The sequence below is a fragment of the Phaseolus vulgaris genome, chromosome 2 (genome assembly GCF_051622355.1).
Source record: "Phaseolus vulgaris cultivar YP4 chromosome 2, ASM5162235v1, whole genome shotgun sequence".
In the NCBI taxonomy this organism is placed as follows: domain Eukaryota; kingdom Viridiplantae; phylum Streptophyta; class Magnoliopsida; order Fabales; family Fabaceae; genus Phaseolus; species Phaseolus vulgaris.
The window spans coordinates 27,734,923-27,746,629 of NC_143499.1; the positions used below are offsets into that span (position 1 = coordinate 27,734,923).

The 11,707-nt window shown below is 33.9% G+C and overlaps 1 protein-coding gene across 4 annotated transcripts; it reads left to right on the top strand.

Annotated features, from left to right (window-relative positions):
• Nucleotides 1-1,150: 1,150 nt before the first annotated feature.
• VPS25 (E2F/DP family winged-helix DNA-binding domain-containing protein) lies at nucleotides 1,151-5,428 on the top strand. Of its 4 annotated transcripts, none has more exons than XM_068612850.2 (7): nucleotides 1,151-1,366; nucleotides 1,447-1,523; nucleotides 1,807-1,946; nucleotides 2,084-2,137; nucleotides 2,220-2,308; nucleotides 2,395-2,470; nucleotides 5,004-5,428. In XM_068612850.2, exons 2-7 carry the CDS (start codon nucleotides 1,465-1,467, stop codon nucleotides 5,123-5,125), a joined length of 540 nt encoding a protein of 179 aa, XP_068468951.1. In that variant the 5' UTR covers nucleotides 1,151-1,366; nucleotides 1,447-1,464; the 3' UTR covers nucleotides 5,126-5,428. The 4 variants fall into 4 exon arrangements, with proteins under 4 accessions (XP_068468951.1, XP_090154608.1, XP_090154610.1 ...); XM_090298482.1 differs by having other exon boundaries at nucleotides 1,183-1,366; nucleotides 2,068-2,137; XM_090298484.1 differs by lacking the exon at nucleotides 1,447-1,523 and having other exon boundaries at nucleotides 1,183-1,366; nucleotides 2,068-2,137.
• Nucleotides 5,429-11,707: the final 6,279 nt, after the last annotated feature.

The following is an 11,707-nucleotide window of genomic DNA, read 5'->3' on the forward strand; positions in this document are numbered from 1 at the left end:
TAATTTTATATGTACCTAATTTTTTTAAGAGTATTTTTGTCTATGGTGCCGGAAGCAATTCCCAATAACAATTCACTATTATCGAGATTCTAGCAAAATTTACATATCTCATATTTGTTTCTACCACACAAAATTTTTTAACCACTTTAAAAATATATTCAGAGCATCAATCACCTATAAAAAATATATTGAAAGAAAAATAAATAAAGATAGATTAAGGAATATGAGTACTCCTTTATTTTAATTACATTAAAAATAATATGTATTTTAAAATTATCAAACGTTAATTTCATATAAAAAAATTAATAATGTAATTTCCCACAATTTAATCATTCAAATTTTTTGCTTATAGAAATTCCTTAAAGTTTTATATTTTAAAACAATTTCAATTTCTTTAATTTTATTAAAGTTTTGTTCAATAATATATTATTTTAAAAAAATAAATAAAAGAAGTGAGTGTAAAGTTATTAAAAAAAAGGAGATGGGTTTCGTTGATTAGGAATAGATGGGAGTAGATGTTTTATTTAAAAATAAATGGGAGTATTGGTATTATTCTATAGCCAATAATAAATATAAGATAAGATAAATATTTATTTTAGAACTAGATGAGGTGCAAAAAGCTAACTTTCACCACTTTTTTATTTTTTATATTGTTTTCACTTTATTTATTTCCTACAAATAATGAGAATTAAGGGTGGCAAAATATATATGCTCACATTTCACACGCCTCACTCATATTTTGTCAAAAAGGTTGAAATGGTCTGACTTATCACATAAATCCTTTGCATTATATTATTTTTTCTAATTTTAATGTTTTATATATAATAATTTTTTTTATAAAAAATAAAATTATATATCAATTATCTATAATTAGTTAAAGTATAATTGTACAAAAATTAGAATCTATTCATACTATATAAATGTAATAATCGAAAAACTTAGTTAAAATATACTATCAATATAACTATAATTCAATTACAAATTATCATATGATAAATTTTAAATTAGAATATTGATATTAGTTGACCATATAAGTATTTTTTTAAAAGACAACATAAATATCTATTTGCTCGTGAAATTTAAATTCTAATTAAATAATATCAAATTAGAATTTACGAATTAATATTTTGTTGGTGAAGACATTAAAAAAATTATTTAATTTAACAAACATGCACAATCTACGAAACGGAGTCGTTTCATGCGACCCGATTTGTTTCTTCATCGGTGGTCTTCTTCCTCCGTCGTGATCTTGTTAGGGTTCACAGAATTGAACTTTGCCTTCATTTATTCACTTCGCATCCACGTTGAGCTTCCTTCGCGGTTTTTGCCCCGACAACCCAAGAAATCAACAGTATCCCCGTGCACGGTACGATATTTTGTTATGTTTCTGCAAGTAATCAGCAGAAAATTGTTTAATCTGAGAAGATCGTTAATCTCTGTGTATAGCATTGAAGCACTTGAAAGATGCAGAAATTGGGAGAGTTCAAACTGCCACATTTCTTCAATTACCCACCATACTTCACGTAAATTACCTTTTTATCATCGTCTTTTGCATTTTATGCTTTGCATTTTTTTTTTAATTATCTGAAGAAAGCTTAATTGTTTTTTAGTTGCTGTGTCGTGTTTACTGCTTGTAATGGATATGCTTTCGGTTTGCTTGTGATATTATATTATTGTTGTGTAGTTCCATTGTTTTGCCTCTTTATTTGCCATATTCATTGCTCAGTGCTTAGTGTTTATTGATAAGAATGTTGATAGTAAGGCTGGCTAACTAGTTGTTGATTATGCCGGTGTTCTACCTTTCAGTTTGCAGCCAGTAAGAGACACAAGAGAGAAGCAGATACAACTCTGGAAAGAGCTTATTTTGGATTATTGTAAAACACAAAAGACATTTGTAATTGCCCTTGAAGAAGAATTTCCTCTATTTACCAATCATGTAATTGAAAGTAAGCTCAAAATCCTGCTTTTGTGTCATTTATGTGAAGTTGGCAGCAAGTCCCATAATTAATGTTCCTTTAGTATTTGGTCTTTCTTGTTTCCACGCTTTTGTTGTATGATTGTTTTCAGATTTTTCATCTTACAGGGTCTCTTACTCATGAGGCCAGAGAAGCTTTCCTTTCTGCGTTAGTTTCTGAAGGTATGCTTCATTTCTGTCCATGGATTTATTTTCTTGTAATGGCTCAGAGAAAATGTCTCAACTGTGTATTCTGTTTTGACAGGCCGTGCAGAATGGATGGATAAAGGACACAGGAAATGTCTTATTCTCTGGCATCGGATTCAAGATTGGGCTGACATTTTAATACAATTTGTAAGTTTAAATTTCTAGTTTGATAATCACTGCCTGCAAGTAATACTTATTACCTTGTTATTGAATTTGATTTAATATTTGATTAGGCAAAAGACAATGGGCTGGAAGATGGTGTTGTCACGATTGAAGAAATACGATCAGGGACCGAGTCTCAGGGAACAGGTAATTTGTTAACGCTCCTGTAGTGAGCTATAATTAGAAATGGGACAAGTTCGATGATTATGCTGCTTCAATGCAAATTGTCTCTTGTGTTGAGTATATTTCTAGGACTTAATAATAGTTGTTCTTTTGGTAGGTATCTTTTAATAATATTGTTGCTTTTCAATTTGTTTCCAATCAATCTGGTTGAATCGGACAGTTTGAATATTTATGTGGTTCTGGTAGTTAAGGGATATATGGAAATTTGAATAAATATTTCTATACCTGTATTTAGATTCAATTTAGTCTTAACCTTTGATTTAAGTTTCTTTCTGGTGATTGAAGGAAGTATCTTGTCTTGAACCTCAGACCAATAGGGATATTACTGAAGCAAAGGTTTAGACCACGGAACAAATAACAACCTTTGATTTAACTTGAATCTTAATGGTTTTTTATTTTTATTTTTAAATATTTTTTTAAGTTGTTGAAACTAAAAGAAAAACAAAAATTTTAAAACACAAAACGAAGGACATATTGTCTTCTTAGTCTGAATTGTGTTTTTAGACGGCTGTAGATGTTTGTTAAATCAGAAAATAGTGTCCTTGGATGTAGCTTCCTCTATTTAAGGAGGTTAAAAAAACTCATAAACTAGAATTGTTCCCTTCAGAATCAGAACTCTTGTAAACCACCATAATATGTCTTCTAATATCTAAAGATATATGGTGCTTGAACAACCCTTATCTAGTTTATTATGCCAAATGAATCCCAGTTGATAAATTTTGGTACAATTTTCTGTTTCATGATTGTTTTTTCAATTGGAACCTGTAAATTCTAAAGGTTGGCAAAGTAATAGCAGTGAAGTTTTTGACTTTGTACTGATATTCTCAAGTTTGAAAGAGAATAAATTCTTTCTTATTATTTTTCATTACATACATTGGATATATACATACAGGAGTTGGGTATTTCCTGAAATAAACAGCGCCTACTCTAATAAACATAATCCCTCAGATTGTGGGACTGTTATGCTAGAAATAAAAACAAGATACAACAAAATATGCATAATTAAAACCAAGAAATACAGAATTAAAACTAATAAGAATAAAATTTGAAACTTCCTAAAATATCTCAATAGATATGGTCCAACTCTTTGGTTTTTACATGATCTTATAGTTGATTATGAATGAATTATTACAACTGTAACAGTCAATATTGTGAAATATCATAGTATAGTTTTTGTTCGGAATGGAGAGAGTGGTTTCTGTGGTTGTTGCATTCTTGGACCAATATGCTTGAGAATGGGAGTGCAGACAAATTCAGAGAAGAGGAAGATGATACCTCTTCATTTTGTTTTAATCTCAGAAAGTTCAAAAACAAGGAAAAAAGTAATTGGAAAATGAAAAGAATTATATAATTGGTTAATACTAAATATAAATCAATGGAGATGATTTTACGTAATCATTTAATCCCAGGTGAATAAAATGGAATTGGTCGTGTTAAAAGCTGAGTTTTTGCTTGCAAATGTTATACAGCTTAGAGGGGGAGGGATTGTTGTGAAAATCAATCCAAATTTTCCTAACTTTAATACAAGAAAGTTAAAAGCCAAGAACCATTATCAAGAAAGTGGATGGTGAATGTATCTTGACTCTTGAAAATCCCATTATCATAATGAGACATAGATGAAGAGGTGGGATAGATAAGGTCCACTAAGTGTTATTTATGAAGGAAGTCATGAACCTTTGTTATATAAATAGATCATGTGAATGAAGAAGGTACACACAACAAAGAGAGAGCGGTCACCACCCTAAATCAAAAGGGGTTGGTTTTGTAATGGGGGCGGTTTCTCAGGTTGCCCAGAAAATTTGTAGTGGGAAGAGTTTCTCAAGTTTGTCCAGAAAACTTGTAATGTGATGTAATATAATGAATACTTTTGAGACAATTTCGTGGACGAAGGCAAGAGGTGACGCATAATTGAAATCATGTCATTTTCTGTTTTTTCTTTGTGATATTATTTTGTGTGTATCAAAGTTAATGGTATGATTTTGTTGACTGATTATATTGGAACTGATGGTGGATCCAATCCAAGTGGGAATCTTTATGTCAAGTCTTGATAGAAGTCAAGCGATGTGTCTTGGTAGTTGATGGTGATGCAAATCTGTGTTGATAGTATTGAAATGTGGAGTCAAAGGGGCATGTCTTGATAACCGAGAACAGTGTAAATTTGTTCAGAAAACCTGTAATTTGATGTAATCTAATGCAATACTTTTGAGACTGTTCCAAGGTGTCGAATCTAGTAAATTCATGTCTTGCTGATAAAAATAAAATAAAATAAAATTCATGTCTTGCTGATAAAAATAAAATAAAATTCATGTCTTTCATTATTTTTTCTGTGATGTTATGTGTGTGCCATACCTTTCATCCTCATTGTGTGTAAGAAGGAATATTGTTCCTCAATCTTGGCATACTCTTTTTTCTTAATATATTGTAGTTATTTCTTACCTGCTGGGCTTTGCAATTATTTTGACTGAAGTTTGTTCTCATTGTTTCTTATATTCGGCAGATCTTCATGGAATTGATCGAACTATTTTGAATCGTGCACTGAAACTATTAGAACAGAAAGGAAAGCTTGTGGTCTTTAAAGGAACTTCAACTGACGATGAAGGAGTTAAATTTTCTGTATAATTATTTTGTGTATTACTCCATTGAATTTAGGTGGATTTTACATAGGTAATCAACAATAGAATCCTTTGCCATCTGCTTGATGAGTTTGTTGATGTTCAAGAACAAGCTGTAGTTAATTGCTGTCAATTTGCATCTCAGAAGCTTCCTTGTCGTAAGTGTTTAGCTTTGTGGCTAATAGAGGCAGTGTTCCCAACCGACAAAATCTATCCTGGTTTGTAACATTGACTGATATTATTAAAAACAATGTTGTCTCTGTTTCAGTGGTTACCTCCCCAAGTCAATAAAAAAAAGAAGTAAACACAATTGTTGTATGCACTATGAATAACGTGAGTCGTTATTGAACTACTAATGTCATATTATTAAATAATGACAAAGACAAAAAATAATATTAATAAAACAAGTTCAAAATTTATCATAAATAAAAAATTTGTAGTAATCCGATTTTTTTTATAAATATATAAGGTTCAATAAACAAAACGATGTAGTAATTCAAAAAAATTTGGGCTGCCTTCTGATATTAGAATTTTGGTTTCGGTTTAACTCAGCATAAAAAAACACTCTAGCTGAATAATTGTTTTATCTTTAATTTTTTTATCGCCTTTATCGCCATGATAAAAAAGAAGCTATATTAAGCACGATTAACGGTGATCAACACTCCCTATATGCTATAAAAGATATTGAAAAAAAAACATGTAAAATGGATGAAAGAAAAAAAAACATGTTTGATAGAAGGCATGATACTACAAGAACATAAAATTTCTTTTCAACTATAAAATTTCTTTCTTTATTTTTCAATTTATTCTAATCACATTAAGACTAATGTAGATCCAATCTTACAGAACAATGAGAAAATATTTCTTCATATTAACACCAACATATATGAAGAAATGCTGATAAAAAAAAAACATATATGAAGAAAAAAAAAATCTTCTAAACATGGGTTTTCTTCTTGTTCACATTTAACTAAATCTAAAATACGAAGTGTCACCCCATTTTGGTATTGGAGTAAAAGAAAGAAAAAGGCAAAAAAAGAAAGATAGAGAAAAAAAATTTAAATGTAAGAAAAAGAAAAAAGAAATGAAAAAGAAGATCAATACATGTGAATAACCTAAAATCAACAATTTGATAAATAAATTAAAAAATACTTTTAACTATTAAATTTAGTGTTCAACTTTGACAATGTTTAATATACGAGACTTAAAAGAAATAAAAGGAAAAAGAAAAACTCTCAAAAAAATATTTAATAAAAAATTAACAAGGTGCTTCGGCTTGTGCCGTTGAATTTAAAGAGAAAAGAGTACACTAAATTTAAATTTAAGGTGATTGCTTTTTGTACCCCATATTTCCACATTCCTATATAGGGTGATTAAAATATCAAACTCTTTCCTTGTTGCCTTCAACTATTGCATTCATTGCTCTCGCTCCTTTACCCTTAAGTTATCATTTTCAATCAAAAATTATGAAATAAAAATTAATTTTTAAAGAAAAAAATTAATTAGTTGTTATAGTAACTAAATTAGAGATTATTTTAGAGACTAAAAAAATTTTATTTTCTAAATTAATTTATATTATTCTTAAATGATTTCTAAATTGGTTACTAATTGCTATCAAATTTAGAATCAACAAAAACCTTGGTTGTTAATTAGATACCAATTTAGAAACCATTTAACAATAATATAAATTAATTTAGAAACTAAAATTTTGTTACTGTCTAATTTAGTCACTATAGCAACTAATTATTTTTTGTTTCTAAAAATTAGTTTTTATTTCATGATTTTTTTGTAGTGTATGTGTTGTGTGATAAACTCAAGAAAATGTGTTGTGTTATAGATAAACTCAAGAAAAAATAATTTGAAAGATACTTTAGATTATATAATTAACAAGTATTTTTTTTTTATAAAAAAAGTTATGAATTGTGTAATTTAGAAATTTTCAGATTACAAGTTAAATTTAACTTTCAGATTTTACAATCTGAAAGATTCTCAAATTAGTAGTTCAAAAGTTTTTTTTTATGAAAAATGACTTTCAAATTTAGAAGTCTTTTCTTCTTTCATGCAAAAGATAACTTTTAGATTGTACAATTCTAAAAGCATATACTAAGAATTAGGCATTGATACTATAATTTACAGGGTCAGATTAAGGATAAAAACATCCTAAGCACAGTTGGAACTCGCTTATCTTTTGCGAAAGCCATTGCAGAACATGCAGTAAACAGTTGCACTGAGGTAGCTTCAAGCTCTCTTCTTCATATTATATATTTGAGATTGAAATCTCAGAGCGTGTTCTATAGGTATCTAGTTTCCTATTAGTTATTCGCTACAATTAATTGATTCAATGATCTTAACAACTATAGTATCTGGCTGACAAGTTTTTATAACTAAACATGTCACCTTTTTGCATAGTTCATTATATACATCTATTAATTATCTTATACAATATTGATAATTTTCTATATCTGAAAGTTGTGAAGAAGCATAAACACTCGCTGTTACCGTGGTCTCAACGTGACACATTGTCAATAACTTGGTTGAAGCTTCTGGATTATTTGAGACAAGTTTTGAACCTCTTTAAAGTGAAGAGCAATTAATAGGGTAGGCGCCTGAGAAAGTGAGAAAAGAGATGAAAAAAATATGCAACACTTCATTGAAAAGGGAGAACAGGGGAACCAGAAAAGAAAAACCCCAATAGCCGAATAACAGAAAAGAAGCGTGAAAGGAAAGAGAAGAAGAAAAATGTATTATTATTATGCATGTGAAGTATGTTACAAAGGGGTATAAAAAGGAAATACAAACCGTGTTGGATAGCCCAAACAAGAAATATCCAAACTGGGCCAAAAAGAAAAATACAAGAAATTATATTTTATCACCCCCCTCAAGCTGGGAGTACAGGTTCTTCATTCCCAGTTTGGATTGAAGAACTTTGAAGGTAGAGGAGGGATAGACTTTGTGAGGATGTCGACAGTTTGCATTGAGGAAGAGATGGGGAGTATTTTGATGAGTCCAACATTGAGTTTGTCCCGAACAAGGTGACAATCGATCTCTATATGTTTGGTTCGTTCGTGGAAAACCTGATTGGATGCAATATGTATTGCAGACTAGTTGTCACAATAAAGGATGACAAACTGGGTGAAATGAATATGGAGGTCTTGTAATAAGTAGGTTAACCATTGGATCTCACAAGTGGTTGCAGCTAACGCTCTATATTCGGCTTCTGAAGAGCTTTTGGAGATCGTTTGTTGCTTCTTGGATTTCTAGGAAATGAGTGATTCACCAAGAAAAATAGAGAAGCTGGTTATAGATTTTCTTGTCTCAGGGCAAGTGGCCCAATCTAAGTCACTATATGCTTTGAGTTGAAGAGTGTTTGTTGCTGACAGAAATAGACCATGACCAGGTGCATTCTTGAGATATCGAAGAATGCGAAAAGCGGCATGACGGTGAATTGTTGTAGGTGCTGAAACAAATTGACTCAGTTTGTTCATGCTAAAAGCAATGTCCGGTCTGGTATTGGTCAATTAGATGAGTCTTCCTATTAGTCATCGGTATGAGGAGGATTCTGTAGCAGCTAGGAGATCACCTTGAGTACTTGAAAGCTGCGAAGAATGAACCATGGGTGTTAGGACAAGTGCACAGTCAAGCATCCTTGTCTCATGTAGGAGGTCCATGGTATACTTTCGTTGTGAAAGGTGAATACCAGTACTGCTGCAGGCTACTTCAAGTCCCATAAAGAAAGTTAGGTCACCCAGATTTTTGATTTTGAGATGTTGATGCAGCAGTGTAGTGATGTGAGTAATTTCCTCAGAATTATTTCCAGTAAGGACAATGTTGTCAACATACACAAGAAGAGCAGTTATGTGAGTGTACGTTTTTATAAATAACGAATGATCAGCAGCAGACAAAACATAACCATTAGTAAGTAAGAAATTAGATAGTTTGGCGTACCATTGCCGATTTGCTTGGCGTAGTCCATAGAGCGAACGTTGCAGTTTGCAAACAATGTGTGGATTAGGGACATCAATTCCAGGAGGTGGCTTCATGTATACCTCTTCAAGAAGGTCTTCATGTAGAAAAGCGTTGTTAACATCCAGGAGGAACCATTTGTGTGATGCAGCAAGGGCGAGAAGCAGGCGCAAGGTGGTTAGCTTTGTAATTGGAGCAAAAGTATCGAGAAAGTCTAGCCCTTCAAGTTGCGCATAGGCTTTTGCAACGAGACGTGCCTTGTAGCGTTCAATTGTACCGTTTGATCTATGCTTTACCTTGTACACCCAACGACAACCAATGGCTTTCTTTCCCAAGGGAAGGGGTACCAATATCCAAGTGTTGTTTGCAGAGAGAGCAGTAAGTTCTTCTGCCATTGCTTCTTTCCAGCAGTCATGTTTGGAAGCATCCTCATAATTTTGGGGTTCAGTTAAAGAAGAAAAAGAAGCAATAGTATGTTGAAAATTAGAAGATAGAGCATGATAGGACCCAAAATTATTAACAGGGTATTTAAAACTTACAGTATGTGCAGATGACATGTCAGTATGAAAATCTGCAAGGTAGGTAGGAGTTCTCCTAACCTGAGTGGACCTCCGTGGCGAGTTATGTCCCGCATTTTCAGCGGGAATCATGGTCTCAGTGGCAGTGTTGTTATTGTCAGAGAAAAAATCATAGGTGGAAACATAAGATTGAGGAACATGCAAAGATAAATTGTTGGGACCCTCATTGATGATCTTTCATTTTATAAGGAAAGTGATGTTCATAGAAAACAGTATGTCTGGAGATCTCAATTTTATGATTTTGAAGATTAAGAAAAAGATAACCTTTAGTGTGTGGTTGAAAGCCAAGAAAAATACCAGATACAACCCTATCATCTAGTTTCTTTCTGTGAGAAGTAATAGTGCTAGAGTAGCAAAGACAACCAAAAACACGTAAAGATGAGATATCATACAAAATACCATTTAATTTTTCATAAGGGGTCATGTTTTGCAGCAAAGGAGTGGGAATACAATTGATGAGAAGAACAACATGTAAAACAACGAAATGCCAAAAAATAGGAGGTAAATTAGCTTGAAAAAGCAAAGCATGCATTACATTAAGAATATGCTGGTGTTTACATTCTGCAATACCATTATGTTCGGGTGTGATCCTGCCTGTTGACCGGGACGCTGGAACCTGCCTCGTCAAAGGATCGACGTGTGCACCGCTTCGAACCTCCGTCCTTCTTCAAGATCCACCTCAAGAACCTGCAAAAGAACAGAGCGGCGCCGCTGCGGCCGATCGCACTCCAACGCCCAAGTCAGTGACCGAACCACCAAATACTGAGAGCAAGAACGCTCAAGAAATCTCAAGGAGCCGTGCAATGTTCTCTCTCATAGTGTGCTCAAGAACTCGCAAACGTAAAGAGTATAATCTGAACGTGCGCGTACCTCGAAAGTTCGTTGAGAACTCTTATATACCTGGTCACTTTCTCTCTCCTGGCAGTTACAGACTTAGACACGTGGCTCGCATCCAACTGTACACGTGCCATCATCTGGAGCCTCCTTGACTTGGACGTTGCTTCTATCTCTTATTTGGCTAAGTTACTTATGCATGGTGTTACTCAGTGCATAGCTAACTTGGGAGTGCGATCTCTACTGGAATTGGCGAGTTAGGGTGCCTTCATACACCTTCCCTGTGGTCTCGCCGGCCGCCTTCATAATCTGCACCACCTTCATCTTCGGCGATGTGCTTGCTCTGGCGATCTCTAATCACTTGGTCGCCTGAGTTCACATCTGGCGACTTCATCTTCAACTGGGCGATCGCCTGGCATGCTGGAGATCGGAGCACGCCAACTTAATAACTGGCGACTACATGAGCCCCCCCGACTTCCTTCCCTTCTGCGGATCTGGCGCCTTGTCAACACGCCTACACTGTAGCTTGGTGCCACGTCGTCACTTCCGACTACCAGGGCGGTACACAAGCCCCCCAGTCTTAAGCGTAGACTTGTCCAGCGAAAAGACTAAAAGAGTCACGCCAATACCGATCTACGTGGCACTGGCGCGGAATTTCAAGCGGTTGTACCTTCTGCTTCTCTGACGCTCCACCAAACCCCTCACCTATCGCTCGACACGTGGCTTCATCAACGGTTACCTTCAGTTAACGTTTGCGCTTCCCAAACCCATTTCGAAAAACCCTTAAACCCATTTTCGTTCCTACTGTTCCATCACTTCTCTTCGTATTCTCGAACGCTCCAACCTTCTTCTGCGAAAAAAAGCTCTCGACGTTCTTCAACTTCCCGAATCACCAACATTCTTCATCGCCTTCCTGATCATAAAAAGGTACTTCCTTTCCTTTTTCTGCTGGTTTTTACTGCATTTTAACCGATTCGCATCATCCTTTAACTGTCTGGTGCATACGTTGTGGGTTGTTTTCGCTATTTCTCCTTCTTCGTAACTTAGGGCTTTGTCTCTGTTGCAACGAACCTCCGTTCGTTCGTTTGTTCACCCTTCGTTCATAATTAGCGTCAGCCCCTGCGAGTCCTGATTACCCTTTCCTTTCTTCTTCCTTTGCAGCTTCCACCATGACTCGCTCCAAGATCACCCCGAATCCACCTCCTTCATCACGA